We start from the raw sequence: 23270 nt of genomic DNA, 5'->3' as shown, positions 1-23270 counted from the left end.
AATAAATAAGACTCAAGTACAATAAACGATGTGAACCTAAAGGGTTGTCTTGCACACGCTTCTTAACATATTTCAAGACCTGTATTAACTTCCTCTTTCCTTTCTCAAGGGGTCACTCAGGGATGAAGGCTGCTACCCTTTTTCTACAATGTTATGGAGTCATCCTCGCTTTATGCAACAATTTGCCTTCGTCAAACATCTCCTTAATCACCATAATGAATTCCACCTTCAATCGTGGGAATCGTGTTACTTACATATATAACACAATCGCGTGGATGTTCACTTACAATTTGCTCTACATATAAGGAAGATCTTAGCTTGTTCATCATCTTTTCCAGCCATGCATCTATACGCAGTAAGTACCGCTAGTGCTCCATAGATGTCACGTTTAGAGTAGGACACGGAAAGTGCCGATCTATCGGTATCGGCCGATACCAGTGGTATTGGTATCGAGAATTATCGGTTGGTATCCGGCCATTTGGTATTTCGTAGGGTCAGCTAGATTGCCTTGCGACAATCTCGCAAGCCTAATTATCTTTGAAATTAATACAAAGTTCGAAGTTTCTATATATTTTGCACCAATTTTGCGCACCCTGACACAGTTGAAAGTACACGATAATAGAAGCAAAAAAAGGTCTCAGTAAACCTGGGACTGCAAATTAGCTGTTTTCGAGATAATTGCGAATGTGTGGTTACAAGCCGCCACTGACTTCATTGTTTGTAAACGTCGTCCTTGTTGGTAAAATGCTAATAATGTGTGCGAATGTGTGGTCAGATATCGTCGCTGATCGTATTTTGTAAACACCAAGTGTTTTACCCCTTGCGCATCACGAGGTTCGTTCTTTGTTTACGTTGAATTGCATTGAATTAAATTGTTGTTTTAAGTCCACTTTATGCACAGAAAGCCTAATCGGGACTGGACCTACAGTTTAAAGTGGGATCCGAACCACTATCTGCCTCCACCTTGTGTCGAACCCGACTCTATGTTTACAAAACAGAACATATCCGAGAGGTGGCGTTGTAATCAAACAGGATGGATACAATCAGTGCAGAGAATTGTACATGCTTTTGATCAATTCCGAAATGAACCGGAAGTGTTAAAAATAATCCAAAACTCCATGCGGAATTGAGTACAGTATTGCATTCAGATGCATGGACGACATTTTGAACACCTCCCTTATCAGGTACGAGTGTACTGTACAGTAATTCTAACATGTAGCATTTTTTGCTTCTATTATCGCATACTTTCAACTGTATCAGTTTGCGCGATTACTTATGATACACCCTGTATATTTATAGCGGGATACTTATACACAAATATTGTCCTCCTCGATGGCGCAGTGGTAGCGTCGTTACCTTGTAAACAAGGGGTCCCGGGTTCGATACCCCGTGGAGGCACATAGTGGTTCGGATTCCACTTTAAACTGTAGGTCCGGTCCCGATTAGCCTCACTGTGAACAAAGTGGACTTAAATAACAGTTCAATTTTTCAATTGTTGAAATATCGGTATCGGTATGGGTGGGAGTGGGTTCGAGTATCGGCAATAGTATCGGTTCAAAATAGTATCGGCTCAGCTCTAGCTTAGAGAGTGCTCATCTTAAGAATAATATACCCGTACTAAATGTATTAATGAAGATCTCATTGCCCGTACATATGAAATTATCTTCTGTGACAATTATTACATCATCTGCATATAGTCTCTGCTTTTGATCTAAATATTTTCTATTTGAGAGCTGGCTTGAAGTTTAGATTCCACACTTCGGGTCCTAGAATGGATATCTGTGAATATCTTTGCGTTGTTGATTTTGAGGCTGCGAAGTTATGATATCTCATATGCTTTCCTGTTGGTACAATAGCCCTTCATAATCCTATAGTTGGTTCCCGGGCAATCTAGGTCTCTTAAGGTCCTGCAAAGATGCGGCCAACTAGCTTTGGTACAGGTAAATGGCAGTTCAAACCTTACAACGCCGTCAACGTCTCTAACATCTGTGAGGGCCTCTTTTTTCAGTTGGAAGAGGGACGCAAGAAGGGTTGTTGAAGTTCCAGGAATCCATATATTCCAATAGGTTCTATTGGGTTCCGCTCCAGGACCGGAACCTTTTTTCTCTCACAATTTCAATTCGGTCCAAGTTGCGTTTTGTTTCATTGAAAAGTAGGTTCCTGGACCGTATTTAAATTGATCCGAAAAAAAGGTTCCTGGACCTAATTGAAATACTTTACAGATAAAAAGGTTCTTTACGGTCCAGAACGCATTTACGCTTGCTGATTTTCTCTCCTGGACCGGAATTGAATTTATTTAAAAGTCCTGGACCTTTAACAACCCTGGACGCAAGGCCATTTGCGTCAGAGAACCAACTGCAATCGACTTGATATATCGATTGCAAATGCATTCGATATGAATGTCGATTACATCTTGTATAACAAGATCTCGCTTTCATGCACACAGCGATATCTTGTAATGCAACAATCTTCATTTTGAGTCTGGAAGTACTGACATGTAAGGCAATAAAAATTACATAAAGCGCTTGAAACACCTAAAGCTAACCTACGAGCTTCTCAGACCCAAAAGGAAGAACCGTTACTGTTCTTAAATTACATACCTACTATCTGCATACATACATTCTGGCTATCAAGACTTACTCCATTCCATACCTACTTGCCTGAAGTGAGAAGGGAAAACTATCAGGGATTGTTGTTATTACTGTAATTGTACTGTGGCAAACTGGCCAAGTTCACCCCAGTATAACAACAGTGGTGGACGCTGAGCAAACATAGAACCTTCCCGACCCAGCAATATTCCAGAGCTGATGAACTCGTACAGCTCCGACGCACGCTTTTAGAAGCGATATCGGGCGGGGCCACGCAGAGGGTGTGCGTGGCGATCAGCCAATGGCAGGAGTGCAACGTTGTACAGTTAGGAGACTGCGGCGCGGAAGTTAAAAGCCGTGTTCTGTATTTTCCTTGCGCGCAAGAAGTTTTCATAAAACTCGCCACTTTAAGGTTCATCATAAGATGGGGAAAGACATTTTGAACCTGACTGTCCAAGTCCCATGAATTTCCGTCGCCTACAGCCGGAGTTATCGTTCCTTGAAGAAACAAGGGAAACAACACCTTTCATTTCCTTCCGCCTGTTTTTTTCGTTGCCACCGTGTTGACGCAGCTGAGTTGTTGTGTCTAGGGAAAACTGTGGGTGTTAAATTCGCCTCGATATAAACAATGACCCTTCATTGTTCTAGGCGTTCTCGAACATTGAAAGTCTGGGTCAGTTTGAGTTCAGCGTTTTCGTAGCAAGGCCGGTGTAAAATTATTCGCTTATCGTTCACTCGTGCGCCACAAAGAACAGTTTGTGAAAAGATTAAATACAGCCCTTTCGTGCGATAGTGTGTGTTCCACGTGTTCTTTTATTTTAAATAATGTCACTCTCGAAACCTAGCACCAGTAGTACAGGCACCAAGGGTGCAAAATCTAATCATTAACCTTCAGGAGAGTGACTCGGAAATGAGTGAACTCAGTGACACGGAGACCGAGGAAGACGACGAGAGCGGTGATGAATAAATACCTTCAAGCTTCTTTCATGTATGGGTTTCTCGTATATGCTACAGTGATATGATATTATAATCCAGTGTAGAAATATTCACTATATTATTTCACTGTACTCATATATACTGTGCATGCATTATCAATATAATGGCGAATTTTCTGTCCTTGCCTTGCGCTAGCAGTTAGTTTGGCAACAGCGCAGTAGCACTGGCTGGGTATTGGCCGAACTCATGTTCCTTCTAAAAGCGTGCGTCGAGGGCAGCATCGCAGATGGAGGTCTGTTGTCCTAGGTGAAACTTCCACGACGTCTACCACACAGGTAGGAAAAAATCTTATCGGGATAGCTCCAACAGTTTTAATTGCCATTCGAATAACAAGAACCCATGAGATATTAATTTTTAATAAAACTGCCTTGATCAGGCAAATGTAGCGTATTTAACGTGCAAACAAGGCTTAATCGAAGTTACTTAAGGCAAATCCTGTGTTATCTTTTGTACGCTATACAAAAACTACTGTCAACAATGAAACTAGCAGATAAAGAGAATATCTAGAATTCATCATGTAATTTAATCTAGCAAACTAGACAGCGGCGATAGGACTCTATGAGTTCACTAGGCGCAATCTCTGGTTGGCAGGCCTTGGCACTCTAAGACCTATTGGCCTAGGGTTTAACTATTTTACAGACAAACACATGTGAACATATATAGCATTAATAAGGGTCGGTTTGAATGCTGACCTGGGAATCGGTATTCCTTGTGAGTGTCCCGTCATCATCATCTTTGCTTGTACCCAAAGTAGCAGAAAAGCGAACTAAAAGAAGCCAAATCAATAAATCAATGTAGCATTAATGATATAAACACGCCGGCTCGGTGGCCGAGTGTGTTAAGTGGTAGGCTTTCGATCTTGCCTCCGAAGTTCCCGGGTTCGAATCTCGATCTGGGCATGAATGTCCTTGTATGTCCTGTAATCACATCATCACTCATCCGCATCATCGCTATTAGCCAGAAATTGCAGAAAAGCGACTCACAATAATAAAATTAAAAAACTTATGTAGTATCCTGTAGTTGCCAGCATCTCTCAACTTTTGAATGGAAATTCGGCCCTAAAGCAATTAAAAATTCTTGCTTTAAGTAAAAGTAGAATATAATTCTTATATGTGTCGGGCCATCGTTTGGTTTCATTGATAACAGAAGGAGCTTCAACAATGAAGAAATACGGTTGAATTTTAAACATTGTTGTGCTTTTGTGTGATAGGTAACGTTCACTTACAAAATAATCTAGTATGTAAAAGAAGATGTTACGAACGTAAAGGAAGTAAGTATTGAAACTAAACGTGAACTTGGTAAATCGCTGGACTTGACTCATTTTACTTTTTGTTTTTATTGCAACCATTTTGACTTTGTTGCTCATTACATGTATCAGTTCATTTTGCATTTCAGAACGTGGATAATAATTGTGAATCTCATTTTATTGCAAACGTCTGGAATGTATTGTGGTAATTGGTCATATTTCGAAAGCAATTTCACCAAATTTGTGAAGTTTACTGAATTTTCTGTTGTTCCTCCTGTGGATAATGTTTATTTATGTTCTCGAACCACTAAGTTATGAGAAGCCAAAGATGGTGTTACGCTTATCAATCTACAGTTCTAAGAGAACGATTCATTGTTGTTGTTTTGCTTCCTGAATATTCTAAAATCAGACGCCTACCAACGGGCTTATTTAAAACACTAAATATTTTACGTATAATGTTGCACTAAAATTAAAACCGGTTAAAAACATAATGTTGTAGTTCTATCGACCACAAAAATTAGCCCTTTCCATTTATTTTTCTCACTTATACCAGGTGGCCCACATAAAAGTTGCCCGACCGGGTAATACCAGAGACGAGGTAATAATTGTATGTGTAACTCTCTGTTATGTAAGTAGACATAGAAATCTCTGCACAAGCAATACGCGTACTCATTCATGTTTTAATTTAATTGTTCCTAAACATTGTTAGTTGCTCATGGATCTGTCAAATACCTAGCAGTTCTGGTAAACAAGTCGCGTCGAGAAGATGGTGTTTTCCGTGCAGCAGTGGATTGTGATAGTGGAAGAAAATGTCAGGACGGTACCCAGGAACAAAACTACGAATTAATGCTGTTGTTACGCTTCCTGCCTACGAATGTGTATAATGTCGTACACAGTCATTTCTATTTTTATAATGATAAGTCTTAGTTGAGTATGATGTACTGGTCTGCTGACAATCCACATATTCATGCACGCTGAGCAGTAAGACATCACTCCATGATCAAAAAATTGGTGTTTGATATGCAGTTTCAGGAACACGTATAGTGGGTCCAGTGTTCTTTGAATCAACAGTGAATAGTGCAGTTTATCTTGGCTTCTTGCAAACGTTTTACGACGAACTGACCCCAGAAGAAAGACTATACTCCTACTTCCAACAAGATGGAGCCACATGAAACACTTCGAACGAATCCCTGGTGTTGGTGCATGAACTTTTTACACAAAAGCGCACAGTAAGAAAGGGGTTGTGGCCCCCTCGTTCCCCGGAATTGTCCTCCCGTGATTTTTATATCTCTGGGGATGCTTAAAGCAGAAGGTGTATGCAAGTAACCCCCATACTGAACTGCAGCAAGACACTACCAACACCATCTGGAGCATCACCCGTGAAGAGCTACAGGCTGTCACCCAATATGTTCCAACGTGCACAGAAGTGTCTTAACGTTAACGGGCCCCACTTTCAACATCTCATGTAACATGCAAGTAAGCCAGTCTTCACATTTTCCCACTCTTTCGTACCTTTCTTTCGGCCGGTATCCGGTATTACCACACCGGGTTACTTTTATGTGGGCCACTCTGTATTTATTATATTAAAAAAAAAATAAGCCCCATGAGACGCGAGTCCTCTTCAGGTGCGAGGCCCCGGACGCTAACCCACTTTGCCCACTCTTTGCTACGCCTCTGCCATTATAAATACGAAGAAACCGATTTTAATTTGTATTTGGAACATTTCCTTGTGTTCGCTCTTTTATCTAATTAATCACTTCACTACTCATCGTTACGATTAACCTCGAGAGGTAGAAATGCTTGTAAATTGGCCAAATAATACAAGCGAAAGCACTGTGATAGCAGGCAAAACAATTCATGTTTCGAAACAACTGGCAGCACTATCGCAGTGTAAATTCTAGCTCCAATATGCTAGTCTGCCATCTATCGGCGAACCTTGGAACTCTTTCAAGAGAGTTGAGGTTTGACGGTGGCAGCTTATCTCTGCCGTACGAGAAACTTGCTTACCTGAATTGGGGGGGGGGGGGGGTCACAGAATTCAAGAAACCATTTTGTTGATTACATATGTTCCGTTATGTATTAATTATAATAATTATAAAAAATATATTCCATTAATAAGAAAGAATAACCAATTATTGCATGAGTGCCAAACTCATATTTTACCATTAGCTAAAACCAGTGATGTGCGTCTACATGCGTTGTCTACACGTAATCTACGCGTAGATTACATTGGGTTGTAGTTTACATAGACTACGTAGACAATCTAAAGTGCAATAAAATTAATTTTCAAGGGTTTCATGAAATGAAAGTGACATTTTCAACTATATTGGTTCCTAACGAAATGAAAAGAACCCTATTTACAACAATATTTCTATCTTCTATTATCAACTATGGAAGAGGATAAATACTATGCAAAAAACAACAACAGATGGCAGTCGTGAGGCAAGAGTGGTTAAGTTATCACTTTTCGCCATGTTGTTTACATAGATTACGTAATCTACGTGTATAACATAGTCTACGTGTTGAATGTAGACTATCGTTGTTTACGAGTAGACGCACATCACTTGCTAAAACTCACAAAGGACATAATATTTTTTTTCATTAATGCCTGTTTGTTGATAGAGATGCAGTTGTTTATTAATTACAATAATTACAAAAATTACCATCATTGCCAGCCAATTGTACACTTTTACTGGCACGAGTGTCTCGAATGGCACACATTCAATGATGGCGCCTGATTGGCTCACTTAGTGCATTTTGCCGTCTATTTACATTACATATATGTGTTTATGAAAGAAGTAATAACGAAATATCGGGAACACCCTAGGGGACAAAGTAATGTATTTTAATTTTTTTATAAAAATTCTCACAGTCAAAAATTGAAAAATGAATAAAGGCGGTTGGTCTGACAGGCCCAGTCCTCGGGTAAGCTAGGGTTAAAGTGGACTAGAGACGCGAGGCACAAGAACTATTATTACACAATTTCAACAACATCATGATATTTCGCATTCTTCTCACATACCTCGACCCCTTAAGTGCGTACACTAAAATATAGATATTGTGGAAGATATTGATTCAGTGTTCAGAAAATAATTCAAAGAATGCACGCAATATATACTAAAGATCAATTTTTAATTGCATTTTTGAGTCATTTTCCGTTGTCCCAGTGGATTCAGTAAACACAATTCACTTTGCACTTAGCTTCACCAATGCACCTCCACATCCTGAATTCAAAGTTTCAAATATGAAGACTGATGTGTACAATGAAGAATACTTATGAGTTTCAACAAACTCATTGCGGTCATTATAACCAAGAAGTGTATGTGACATGGTTATCTTCTCATTTCTAAATTTACTTTCCAATTTTCGCTTTTTTTCGCTAAAGGGGCGGCCGCTCCGGGCGCTGAAGTAAATTCACATAGCGATGTCCTGTGAACATATTGGTTCAATATAAATGTTACTGTCATATGTTGAAGAAATACATGAAATGAATATTGGCTAAATGAAACTACTGCTGCATAAATAACAAAAAAAATACTTATTACTTAACAAGGCTATTGTGTGCAAATTGTTCGTGAAAAGGTGATGTAGCTATTAATTAGGGCATTTTGAGACTAAACAGTCGAAATCGAGAAATTGTTTAAATGAGATGCCCATGGTGGTATACAGGGTGTATCATAAGTAATCGTGCAAACTGACACAGGTGAAAGTACACGATAATAGAAGCAAAAAAGTCTCAGTAAACATGGGTCTGCAAACGAGCCGTTTTCGAGATAATTGCGAATGTGTGGTTACAAGCCGCCACTGCATTCTTTGTTTGTAAACGTCGTCCTAGTTGGTAAAATGCTAATAATGTGTGCGAATGTGTGGTGAGAAGTCGTCACAGATTGTATTTTGAAAACACCGAATGCTTTACTCCTTGCGCGTTCCGAGGATTTGCTCTTTGTTTACAAAACAGAACATTTCCGAGAGGTGGCGTTGTAATCAAACAGTATGGATATAGTCAGTACAGAGAATTGTACATGCTTCTTACCCATTCCGAAATGAACCGGGAATGTTCGAAAGAATTCGAAACTAATGGCGGAATCGCGTACAGTAATGCATCCAGATGCAAGGACGACACATTGAACATTTCCTTTAACATGTACGAGTGTACAGTAATTGTAACATGCAACATACTAACGTTTGTTAAAATAAGTAAATGTTCAATAAAAGCAATGAGATCTCCAATGAATTTTCTTGCGGTGTCTTCCCGTTCCATCGCTTCCCGATCCATCGCTTCTCGAAAAGTGGGCGTGGTTGGTCCATCGCCTCAGATGCGTCAGGTGTATGTAGGTGAGAGAGTGGTCTGGAGTTTGTCACCAGCATGCCGTCTCTATCAGGCTTGAATTCGAGCATGTACAGAGCTCAATATCCCTAGGAGTTCCGTTGATAGTGAATTTAGTGAGAGACATCAGGTTTCCGGGAAACATCTTGAAGACATCAGATGGAGAACAGTTTTTTCAGTTTGATGAGTATTCTTAAAGAGATGCCAGAATTATTGGGTTAGGTTAGGTTAGGTTAGGTTAGCAAAAATAGCAAAAACATTTTTTACATTTATTGTGTACCTACTGTTCATTTATTTATTTATTTATTTGCTTATTGTTTGTTTATTATTTGCATTTATTAGTGCGAAATGCTCAGTGGTTTATTTACTTCTTTTACATATTTATGTGTGTAACAACGTTTGTTAGTTTTGTTTGTGCGTGTGGCCAGTGGCGGCTCGTGGTCTGGTTCTATGGGTGTGCACTTCAGTCTATCGTCCAGAAGTGTTATACCAACCCTGTGAAATACTCACACCCGTTTTTACGTACATAACGAGCTTAATATATTGGCAACCCAAGTTTTGATCACCTTTCATTGAAAATGGGACTATGACAGAGGTATACGTATTTCATGATTTTTTAAACACTAATTTGTTTTACAAATTTCAAATATTTCGTTCAATCACGAGAAGAGCGATGTTATTGTGCAATATGTAATTCAGCATTCGATAACCTGACAAAGTCACTCAAAACATAGAAATACCGATCTACAATATCAATACTATTGTCGATTTGCAAAATATTTCGTAAAAACTTCCTCCCCGGCTCCGCTGATATTAATGAACAAGGAGAAAAATAACATTGGCATACACCAAAGAAGCCGATCCAACTATTACATGGAGGAAATCAGATGTTTATTTCTAATGACAAACTGATCAAACCAAGCAAATCAAGCGAAATCAAGACAATAATAAATGTTAAAGCAAATAACAGTACTCATTAAGTTCACACTGCCCTGCTTCGTAATCGTACTTCAGAATTTTCCTTCTCTTCCGCCGTATCCATATATTACTGCAGTTGCTACATGCTTTGTAGCTAACTTCCCTCCAAAAATTCAATACCGTTAAGTCTGCTTTCCCTATGTGCAGTTTCCCTATTCATCATGAAATCAAACACTTTTCACTGAAACAGGAACGACCTTTTGACAGCGTTAAATAATTTTGAAAGGCAATAACAGCCACACAATGCAAAACAGCTGACTATTTGATGCACGCTCCCTCCCCGCGGGTTGATAATTGGGCTACTGCACTACATAGGCCGTTTATTTTGACCAATATGCAGGAAGCAAAGGCATTCTTAAAACACCAGTTTTGGTTTCAGTTGCCCTCCCCCCCCCCTCCTTTTCTTCCCCTGTTATGCTCGGGACAATATACCATCGAAATTTCCCTTTCATAAAAAAACAAAATCCATGAATTTGCGATGATGTATCGGTTGCATCGACTGCGTCACACGATCTCCAATGGAATGGATTTCCATACTACATTTGCTCGCACACAGATTGCTGCGTTCACAGCCTTCCTAAATGATGCAACCTCCGCTCACACGGCGCTCAAGCCAAAATACCCAATCAGCGTCCTCTACGCGACTGCTGCAACAGAATCATAGCGAGCGAAACTACCATTGTGTTCCAGCCCCGATCGCGATCTGGTCCACGCAGGTTGATATTACGGATCGCAGACTTCTCCAACATCTCTCTTGGTGGAGCGGCGTGGGAACACTTGATGTTTCGAAGGAGATAGAGTTCAATAAATAAGTATAATAATAATGATTTGCATTACAGATTTGTTTGGGTGTGCACGTGCGATTAGGCAGAAGCCGCTACTGCGTGTGGCACAGATTTTTATATACATTCTGTGAGTGTTCATTTCCTTATTTTCGGAAGCGATGGATCGGGAACACCTGACCCGAAAAAAAAAACACTTTCGTTATCAGGAGCGATGGATCTGGATAAACCACGCCCACTTTTCGAGAAGCGATGGAACGCGAGTAAATCTTTCTTACTGTATTATTAGCATTTTACCAACTAGAACGACGTTTACAAACAATGAAGTCCACACATTCGCAATTATGTCGAAAACGGCTCGTTTGCGGACCCATGCTTACTGAGACATTTTTTGCTTCTATTATCGTGTACTTTCAGCTGTGTCAGTTTTCGCTATTACTTATGATACAACCTGTATACCTAAGCATTGCGAAATATTAAAAGTACGTATTTTCCGCATTGATTGATAATATCAATTACAAAATGTTATTTTGGTGTTATTTTACTTATATTTAATACACATGCATATCATTTTTACAATTTGTTCTCTTAGAAACATACAAGATGTTATGTCGATGCATAGGTGTGTTTCACCTACGTCACAAACTGTTGCATTGTCGCTTCGAGCAGCCATGATTGAGTCCAGTTTTTGTCGGCATATGGAATTGAAGCTGGCGGGCGGGAGATACTAACAATATTCGCTATTTAAAAGAAACGTGCAGTTGGTGCAGATGGAACGAACCTTAGGTGGTAGATATTTCGTTGCAAACGAGAAATAAAATCGGGCCCAACATGGCGACTGCGTGCATCCTGACGTCACATGAAACCCACTTATGGAAACATTTCGTTCACATGGATAGAATGGAAAATGTGATGGAGTTATTTCTGTAGGATTTTGTCATGAGTATGCATATTCACAGAGTATATAGAATGAAAGCAAAAGTATGCAAATATATGCTTATAGTTTTTGCATTGAATTAAAAAGAAAATTTTATCAGAGGATGTTGTATATTACTTCTGTTAAAGTCCTTTATGTCACAATGGTAGGATAAAACAAGTCGATTTAACATCTGCCTGCCACACAAGAAACCCGGGTTCGATTCATGAGGTAGATGGGAAACGCTTCGTGCAGAAATCAGCTTTGGGGTTCACACTGTCTCTAATGAAATGGATACCTGGTGGGTAAAGGCGGCTGAACAGTGGTGTTTATCACATCACCTCGACAATGGCAGAGATCGAGAATGTGTGGGTTTGCTACCCCCACATCCCCTTATGTACTTTCATAGCACGTTCCAATAGGCAGTGAAGGTTTATTTATTCATTTGCTTATTGCATAGCAGTTTATATATATGACCAGAAGTTTGACAAAAAAATCTCCGGCATTACTCCCTGAAGACGAACCTTTATATACTTTGTTACGGCTCTGTAACAAGTTTGACTTTGATAAGTTCATGTGTTCTACGAATCAGCGCTAAATTGAAATGAAGTAACTAACCTGAATGTAACTGACTTCTGGCTGCAAATTATAAATTAAGATTTATTTTCTATGGATAAGCTAAAAGAATGAAATGTATAATATCTCACCTTCTAAAATTTGTAACATACATTGAACATTATTTAATGTAATTTACTATGAAGCGAAAATTTTGTAACAAACTGTACAAGGGGAACGTAGCAACTTGTTATACTTCACACGTCTGCAGCAAAATGATGCGAGAATTGACAGACAGACGTCTGGATACTGATCAACATCTTCTGGAGCACTCAAAGCTGAGAAAAATGATCTTTTTGAGAGTTATTTGGGATAGGATTGCTGTCATTCTTGAGAACTACTTGACCTAAGGCACGACTTTCAAAAGTGCTTCCCGTAGTACTTTGGCCGGCCCCCGTGGCGGAGTGGTTAGCTCATCGCGCTACGACGCGAGGGGTCCCGGGTTCGAATCCTGGCCTAGGCAAGGATGTTTGTCCATTCATCAATTTCATCATATCATCTTCGCAAATTAGCCAAAAGTGGCACAAGAAACAAAGTAAAATAAAAAAATGTCAAAAGGTATTAATTATTATAACCTCAGTATGACTTTCATATCGTTTCTCGTCCTTTCTGATCAGCCTATATGCTGAAGTTGAATAATGCCAGAAATATTTAGCAGGAGAACCAATCTTCTTGAGAGCAGCTTTGTTCTTCGTCAATCGTTCATAAATCTCCACAAAAACTTACCCCACATATCAGACACACAACTCCACATTTTTCTCTTGAGCTTGTGAAAACGTAGGAAATTTAAATTCTTGTTTGAATCCATAAAGAAACTACATGCTTATTCACTGCTCTTCAAATAACGGAACACATACAAAGCATTACATGTTTTTTGTATGTTTTTTTTCATGAAATGTCTCTTAAATTTAGGCTTGGTTTTCAAGATGACTCCTAGACTTTTATAAAACGGGACAAATATTGGCTTTTTAATAATATTGACAAGCCCCTGAAACGGGACTGTCCCGGTCAAAACACGGTGTATGGTTATCCTACTATTCATATACCGCTGCCGCGACTGTTGAGACTTACGAATGGAACATATATCACATCCTCCCTTCCTTTCTGGACTTAGCCCTTAACGACTATTCGGATCTTTTTTTTAAGTAGCTCTTTCTAGGAGTGCAATTGCAGTGCATTTGATTTGCTGGTAATATGTTGGCAGAAATGCACTATTAGACTAATAGCCTAATATGTTTATATTTATGTTTATATTTTGTTTATTTTATTTTATTTTATCTTGTTTCATGTGTTCTTTTTAACACTAGGGTACTGTTTTATGGTTTTGTCTTTCCGGTTTAAAATGGCTTCTGCTGTATTGGAAATTGCAATAAATAAATAAATAAATAAATAAATGAATATTATCCATTTGAGGTAGTTGCAAAGAAAATAGCACATTAAGTGGGACACTATATATAATAAGGAAAACAACTTACTATTGCTTCATTTTGCAGGTACTCGTTTGCTTGTTTGCAGTGGGGGCACTTTCATTGCCCGTCGCACCAGTGGGCTACGTAGACTATTTTGTAAGTAATTTTAAACTATCTGTTGACTATTATCTTAATGCACGCTCGAATAACTTGCATGTTATTTCGAGATAAAATAAAAAATAGGTGCTTGTTTCATTAGCACTAAACCATGTTATAGCGCATCCCACAACGTCTCGCTTATTTACGCACATATCATTACCATGTAGACAATTATATTTACAGTACTAACCTGTGTTATAAGAGTTGTTCAAAGTTTTTCACGCGCTATCTCGGCCCAGAGCCAAAACGAACGCATTTTATAATACATACAAGTTTTTTTAATCACCATACATGCTTTTCGTTAAGCTTTTGCCAGATTTCAGCCGTTTTGCTCTATCTCTTACCATTTTCGAGATATGGACCACGAAAATTAATTTATGGCAGGTGGGGCAAAGTGTCTACATCACTTAAATTTGGTGAGTTGAGCAAATCTAAAAAAAAAAAAAAAAAAAAAAAATGTTTCTATCTCATTTTCATCAAATAAATACTTAAATATTTTACACAATACCTCATCAGGCATATCTGTTAACATGTTATAGTTAAGTAAAAACTACTAATACCAAATATATTACTTATTATAGACTCTTATTTAAGAGTTCAATTTTATAAAATTTGTTCTACTGGGTGAAAATTATATTTATATTGCATAACGAGTATTAACCTGGGTTATAAGAGTTGTTCAAAGTTGTTCACGCGCTATCTCGGTCCGAGAGCCAAAACGAACGCATTGTATAATATAAACAGTTTTTTTTTTAAATTTTATATTCTTCTCAGATTTTGTATTTTTAAATCATTTCGAACTGCACTTTATTTTATTTCACTCTCAGGTATCAGTGCAAAAATGAGAATCGTACTTTTCTGCTTCAAGGTATATTTATGGTAACAAGTGCACACACTTACAAACATCATGATGATCTCATTGTAATGCACATAAAATACCTACAGTATATTCGCTCACGGGTATACCCACGTCTTCCGTGAAAAAGCACAAAATACCTTCCTTCTATGTGATACTTTTATTCAAAACATATTACAAACAAGTTGTATTTGCATATGTATTCACATATTTCAGCAAGCATAGTAGAAAGCATATCCTTCATGAAGTGCTCTCCACGCTTCATTTTCTAAAAACCCTCTTCCCCTACTTTCTGACTTCTACCAGGCCTTCACAATGGGGTTCAATCTTCGATAGAGGCACAATTCAGATCCGAATCCAAACTGTAGGCCCAGTCCGGATTAGCCCGTTTGAGGACAACGTGGACTTCAATCAAAGAAGCTAAACAAACAAAAACAAAAATCATTTCCTGCCTCTATTCATCTTCTCATGGCCTTCCTTCTAAGTCTTCTACCTCCTATTGTACAATATGCTACTTCTTTCTTTCCATCCTGTGTATATAGCTTGTGTACTCTGTATTTTTAATTTGATGAAATTTCAGATGCATAGTTCTTTTTTAAAAAAGAGGTTCATAATTGTAGTCTTCTCTTACCAGTCCCCACATTATTCTTAAAATTATTTTAAAATAATAAAATGTATTATTAGAAGTCTAATTTTAACTTCTGTAATATATGATTGGTCTCATTGTTGTTTTATATAACTTTGTTGTAGTTGTTCTCTGTACATTTCTATGCTCAAGTTTTTGAATGCAATTCTATTCTAAATTCTGGACAAATTACTGTGTTTTGGCAATGTAATCACTAAATAGCTTATTTAATTCTAATCTGTTTAACAGGTCATTATATGCACCATTTCCACTCAGAATTGCACATGTATAAAAGTAGTTTCGATTTATGCAAATATCCTAATTAATGTTGCTTGTATTTATTTATTTATCGTATCGTACCCAAGGTATTGGGCAAGAAGTATAAAGTCTTAGCATAGCAGGTATCAGAGAAAGGAATGCTGAATAAGTAATCAGGCAAAGGTCGGGTGATTGACTTGGAAGGCGTATGTGGCATGAGGGTTGGAATTGTCAGGAGGTGTGATCAGTTGGCGAGAATAGGAGAGAGAGTAAGGTCTGCGGATTGTGAGAGGAAAAGCAAAGTGGAGAACGATTATTGGACGATGGTGTGTGATAGATTCGATGTCTGACAGGGAGGTCAGACAAGTGATAGTTGAGAGGACAAGCGTAGGAACAATCTTCATATATTTGTAAGGCAAGTAATATCCTTTTCTTAACCAATCCATATCGGTTCAGTCATGGAGAGTATAAAAAGGATATTACTTGCCTTACAAATATATGAAGATTGTTCCTACGCTTGTCCTCTCAACTAGTTTATTTAAAAAAACTATCGGAGAAGTGTGGAATCCAACTTAAATTCGCTCCAGCAGCTAATCACAATTTAATTGGATTATTGGAACGATCACATGCTATTTTACAGGGACTTATGAAAAACTTCGTGAACTCAAAACACACAGATTGGCTTTTATACTTGCAATCGGCCGTGTGGTCGTACAATGTTAATTACCAGGAGAATTTGAAGAACAGTCCATTTTTTCTTCTTCATGGATTTACGCCTAGATTAGTCTGGGAGAGCGGACTACATTTAACGCCCAGTGTGAATGTAAACAACGAGATGAGATTCAAGATTCTCGAAAAAGCACGAGCAGCAGCTTATGAGAGTCTACAGAAACGCCACCGACAAGCAAAAAAGTACTACGATAAACGTCACCAGTCCATTGAATTTACGCCAGGAGAATGGGTTCTAGTATACGATGGCAGTCATCGTGTACACACCGCTAAATGCTTTTCGGGAGTATATAAAGGACCTTGTAAAATTATAGCAAAAGAAAATCCCAATGTTTACAAATATAAGACAAAACGGGGACAGACAGTCGTGGACTCAATTTCGGTCCAGAGATTGAAGAAATACTATGCTTCGGAACACTTTAGCGGCGATGAGAATGTAAATGGTGATGATGAGACTGAAGAACAGGAACAGTCAGGAGTGAATGAGTGAGAACATACCTTTTACCCTGTACGTAACTTCCTTTTCAGTACTCTGATGCACTAAATACACTAAAATCATTAGTTATAATTCGTAGACATCGAGGTTTCATAATAATGAACAACAAGTACAGGAACGCGCGAAAATAATAATAATAATTAATATTATTGTATTCACAAATAGTGAACAAAGGGAATGAATGTAAACAGCGCGCAAGAAATTTTCCTCGGGTTTCTGAATGCATGCAGAGAACCGATGGAAATAATATTTTGTGAACTACAAAAGATAAATAGTGTAAGACTTTAGTATTTTTTATGAATAAAATGTGTTAAACACATTCGGTAAGGAAAATGAGAATTAAAATTCTCTATGATTTAGCGTGGTTAGTCAAAATAGGGTTGAAACAAGTACACATTTTAATATTTCAATTGTTAAATTTAAGTTAATTACATTTATAATTTTAATAACTAAATAAATGACAGAAATATGAGATTATCAGTTTTATAAGATTTAAATAATGTTAAAATAAAGAGAACAGTTATAATAGAAGCTGAATATGCATACAGCCAGTTAATTAGTCAATTCAACGAGCTACAGATCAATAATAACTAAATAAGTATTGTGATAATAAGAATTATAATATAGATAATAATAATACGAAGAGAATAGTGAATATTTTGGTTCTTGGATAATTATAAAGCTCAAATAAAATGTATCACATGGAAATAATATAAATATTAAGATTACTTTTATAATTTTATGCATTCTATGTTAAGAGTTAATTATTTTTTATATCTTTCTTACATAACTTTACATAAAAGCTAGATTTGAAATCTAATATGAAGATTAATAAGTCAATTAAGAGCATAGGAGAAATGAGTAGTATTTTAAACATACAGCTACGATCATGTGTTATCAGCAGCCGTGTCAGATTTTATTAACAATTTAACGACACAGTCATGAGATGAATTACGACAGTTTTGAAGAAGTAAAGTATCTTTCATTAAACATGTAGACATTACATTGATCCATCTAATTTAGGATACTTCATTCCAAATACGACTCAATCAGTTTATTGAATGTTATAATGAAGTTACTTAGAGTACTTCCTATTTTTTTTTCTTCCACATGGTAGAAATTTCCCATCTTGTAAAATTCCCACTTAAAATTTCCCTCACATGTATTTCATACTTCTCGAAGCGATATCCAAAGTCAATTTCAACTGCCTTCATGGTAAAATGTCTTTCGTCAGCAAAAGGATAAAGTTCAACTTGAAAGAACCGGGAAAATGCCTTTCTCTTTAAGCAATGGGGAAACTTGAGTTACATTCAGAGAGACCGAACAACTGAAGAAATATGCAAGTTAAGCATTCTATTCGTTTCTTGCGGCAACGATATCTCCCTACATCGGCAGGAGCAAAATTCTCTTTGACATGATGTAACCAACACGTTGCAAATTAAACAGCAGATATCTCACATTCCACATTAGCCGGGGAACTGAATAAACTGCCGATAGAGCATTCTTTCAACTCAGGCTAGCGACTTCAAGGATACAAAAGAACATGCAACCTTATGTCCGTTCAGAACGATATTTCTTCATCTGGCAACATTTTGGAATATAAATTGCAAATAAGTTTTCATTTTTATATCATTTAATTTTAGGTGATTTTATATATATACTTAATTAAACACTACCAATTGTCAACTTTCATTTTTTTTGTCTCCATATTTTTTTCTATACAAAATTGTATATATATTTTTAATATTCTTTGATAACAATATCATTAGGGGGGAAAGAGTCAATAATGGACAACGAGATTTCGAATTCTTAGAATATTATTTTACGTATTTCAATTTATGTGGACAATATTAGCAAGTGCACAGGATATTTTACAATTAATCTTTATTAATGACGTTATTTTTAACAATATTATACTAACAGAAGGACGATCGTTCGACACATTATTTTTTTAGGTAATATTTGAAGTATTTCATTTCATTCAATTGTTATTTATAAATATTTTCAGTCACTTTAAGCATTCATATATTTTCAGAAATCAATTATAATTTAAAATTTTGCAGTAATATACAGTATACACTCATAACATCTTCAAGAGTATTTACAGCATTACATTCTATTCATATGTAAAGTTCAATTTGTTTTCAGTAATTATTAGTAGTTATATTTTTTTCTCTTTTCAAGATTCTAATTATATTTGGTGTGTAAAGGATGGCATTAATTAGAATTTGGGTAATTTATAGTAAGAGTAAATGTTATGACTGAATCGGTACTCCTTTTCAAATTCCATTTCCTCAAATATAACAACCCTCAACTACAAGATTTTTCATACTTGTAATAATTACAAGTACTACTTTCTTAAAATAAGGGTGACTTAGAGGCGCCCTTGTCTCAACAAAACCTCTACACATACCGACATATTAAGTTATCTCACACACACAACATTACACCAACGATCAGGAGGAAATGCCTTTTTGGTATATGATGCAAATTTCCTTTCCAAAACCTACGTGAATTGCCTCACAGATAATTCAAATTTTAACGGTGAAATGAACATTTTAACAATATTATGAAACCATGTTAACAATCCTCAGTTCAGCTTTTTCACAGATGTCAACGTCTAGAGATGGTCACCAGCTAAAACCTTGGAGAAATAAGAAATCAACACGATTTACACCTGAAGGACGCAGATAAATTATTTTGATCTACGATTTTTTTGAGAATTTCTCAAGATTTTTATTTCTGAGATTTTTCTTTTATTTTTTCGACACGTGGAAACAGGAATTACAATTATACCTTTCATCAATTTTAATTACGCAGTTCAGCGAAATCAGTTGATAAGCACCAAATCGTTTAACACGGATCTCCTTCATTCTATTCTAATTAACTCCTACTGACGTCAAGTAGTAGTGAGACCCGATATTCAACGCTGATAATACATACATCGATTTGAAGGAATATTTACATACAACTAAATACTTCACATTCACAATTCGACGATATGCAGTTCTCTACTATACGTTTTTCATCAATGAAAATATTTGTAGCTGCAAAGTTAATGCATCAAAGTGAAAAACATTTTTCACGGCCACAAGGAACTACTATATACATATATACGTGGTTTGGTTCAAGAAGAAACTTCATTGCTATACGCAGAGACGATTAAGTGATGTTAACAAGAGTAAAATTATGGTATTTTACTTGAACTCTTTGTGAGAATCAGAATCACTCAAGCATTAATTTTATGGACAAATGTTAGTGCTGTGATTTTATCTATCGAACACTATTATATTCTTATTTTCAAATACATAAATTCATGTACATATATTATTACTCAAGGACAGTTATTGATACAGTGTATATATTTTGATTAACTTCAAGTTTTCTAAGTAAATATTTACTGTGATACTTGACATATATTATAAATAAAAACAACAGCGATAATTACATGATACACTAAAGTAAGAGACGATGAAATTTACATCGATAATATGACATATGTGTGCAAGTGTAACTCGGATGAGTATCACAAACGTTGCTGATTTTGTAAATATTAACTTCAAAATATTTAATAGTGTTGTGCAGTGTCAGTGTTTACAGGATCAATTACATACTACTTCGCTAGTGTCTCATTGAGACATCAATTTTGACAAGATCCATTCTTGTGGAACAATGCTTTTATAATTTTCTCACGTGGTGTCAGTGTGTTGCATGCTTATGCACGGCCTACGTTACGTCATCATGTAGTATTGGAACTTAGGTGTGGAGCGTAAGACTCTCAATGAATACGCGCACGAGCAGATTGACGAGTTAGCATAACAAACTCACATGTCAGTGTTTACCTTTCATATGCTGACAAGTTTTGTTTATTTATTTTGTTTGTTTATTGGTTATTTTTCTCCATTCCTTTTTTTCTTTTTAAAGAACTGTATTAATCAAATTACATATTTTTGGTTATGGTATGTTAATCCAATAATTTTGGGACTATATTTTATAATAAAAAAAATCTCTCCATAGAAAGGATCGATATGGAATGCAACTTTAAATCTTTCATATTTAAGTGAAAATCAAAAGATTTTCTTTAGGGGGTAGAGGAGCGTATCGTACCCAAGGTATTGGGCAAGAAGTATAAAGTCTTAGCATAGCAGGTATCAGAGAAAGGAATGCTGAATAAGTAATCAGGCAAAGGTCGGGTGATTGACTTGGAAGGCGTATGTGGCATGAGGGTTGGAATTGTCAGGAGGTGTGATCAGTTGGCGAGAATAGGAGAGAGAGTAAGGTCTGCGGATTGTGAGAGGAAAAGCAAAGTGGAGAACGATTATTGGACGATGGTGTGTGATAGATTCGATGTCTGACAGGGAGGTCAGACAAGTGATAGTTGAGAGGACAAGCGTAGGAACAATCTTCATATATTTGTAAGGCAAGTAATATCCTTTTCTTAACCAATCCATATCGGTTCAGTCATGGAGAGTATAAAACCCATATCCAATCTAAGCTAATTTCTATCGCCATTCCTTTAAAAGGTAACCTCTTGCATTTATCACATTTAGGCCAAGCGAGTGATAACCATCTGAGAGATGAATGAGAAATAACTACATCACCCGATTCAATCTAGAGGTTCTAGGTTCGATCCCAAACGCAGCATGGAAGTTGCGTTACGTTATGCGCATCTGTATAACTATAATTTGTGTATTGTAGATCCATGTTGTGTGGATTATTAGAAACATCTTGAAATAGATGGTATATCAACTAGAAATAAATAAGGTACCTGAACCGAATATGGCATATTTGCTGTTTCCAAGTAGTTATATGGGTAATTCAACAAATGGCGTTAGTAGGCCATTTAGACTGTGAGAATGAAGTGATAGAACCTGCTGGTTGTACCTATACGACAGTAACTTAATGACAAAGAAGCGAAATAGATGGACCTCGTGATTGTGTTTTACGTGATCTAGTATTGTATATGTAAGGATTACTTTACTACATCTTCAAAGTGATAAGTGTTTATATCTCTAGTACATATTATGATAGCTCATAATTTGTACTTTACAACAATGTACTTAGTTTAGACTTTAATCTAAAGCCCTGTTTATATCGAAGGTAAAACGTATATAAGGTAGACTCAATGTGGCCTACATAGGAATATATCGTGAAGATCATGCGCAAATGTGAGATTTGTAATGTTTATGCTCACATAGAGTATGTGGGACTCACTAAGGGTGATAAAGTGCCTTCCGTTAGCCCAGGATGTGATCTCCAATCAATGGTCTTCTGGGAGCAAATTGTGACATGTCACTCCCTTGTTTACTGGTATGTAAATCTCTGTGCAAATCTCATGTCATTATGTAAATAAAATGTAAGTATATAAATATACTTGTCCACCTGTAAAAACAACATAACAATTTATGTTGCATATTTTGATGTGAAAGAACAAAATATATGACTAGGCCGTATTGGGTACATATGCACCCAATATGACCTAAACGTAACTTTTTAATGAAATCTTCCCTGCAGCCATGTTATTATTTGGAATTGGCTCCATTTTTCAGTAAACGTCCAGAAATGTTTCCTATTTTGTGTCTTACGATTAGTTTTACCTTTCTGGTTTTGTACACCATTATAAACAATCGAGAACCATAGGTAGGCCATATTGGATTCAGGTATACCTTACATAAATAAAGTTCATTTGAAAGTCTGGAACGAAACCTTGTCAACGCTTTAAAATATGTCAATGCAAGTTTATGATTGAATCTTCCAGGCGTATCCCAAGTACCAGTTCGGGTACTCAGTGAGCGATCACCTGACCGGGGACAACAAGAAGCAAGTCGAAATCAGAGACGGACACGTTGTCAAGGGACAATACAGCTTGCTGGAGCCTGATGGAAGTGTGAGGATTGTCACGTACGCGTCTGATGACATCAATGGCTTCAATGCAGTCGTGAAGAGGATTGGACCCAATCTTCACGTGGCGCCTCAACTGGGAAAGGCCCTTGGTTGATTTGATACACGCTGACGACACTTGGATACATCGATAATGCATTTGTTCATTCGGTTCTCAATCTGGTTATAATTTCTTGTTAAGTCTGTAATCAAGTATGTCTTGATCAATCGTAAATATTGTAATTTGTTTTGGCAATAAAACAATTACCTTGAGTCAGTTCTTAATGAATTATTTTCGTTTATACTGTTTATACTTCAGAAATAATAATTTACACTTAACAAAATTCCAAATAAAAGACAATACTTAAAATACAAATTTCAACTGAAATTACCGTGTTCCAAGGGATTTT

General features: G+C 36.8%; 1 protein-coding gene across 1 annotated transcript; it reads left to right on the top strand.

Moving 5' to 3' along the window:
- Window positions 1–295: 295 nt before the first annotated feature.
- Window positions 296–23145, top strand: LOC146002114 (cuticle protein 19-like). Its single transcript, XM_083139832.1, has 3 exons — window positions 296–355; window positions 13942–14013; window positions 22739–23145. The coding sequence occupies exons 1-3, from the start codon at window positions 341–343 to the stop codon at window positions 22976–22978; spliced, it is 327 nt and encodes a 108-aa protein (XP_082995958.1). The 5' UTR covers window positions 296–340; the 3' UTR covers window positions 22979–23145.
- Window positions 23146–23270: the final 125 nt, after the last annotated feature.

The sequence above is a fragment of the Lepisma saccharinum genome, chromosome 18, assembly GCF_977018435.1.
Source record: "Lepisma saccharinum chromosome 18, izLepSacc3.1, whole genome shotgun sequence".
NCBI classification, from domain to species: Eukaryota; Metazoa; Arthropoda; class Insecta; order Zygentoma; family Lepismatidae; genus Lepisma; species Lepisma saccharinum.
The sequence above is the reverse complement of the archived record's forward strand: the minus strand, read 5'-3'. Positions and strand labels throughout refer to the sequence as shown.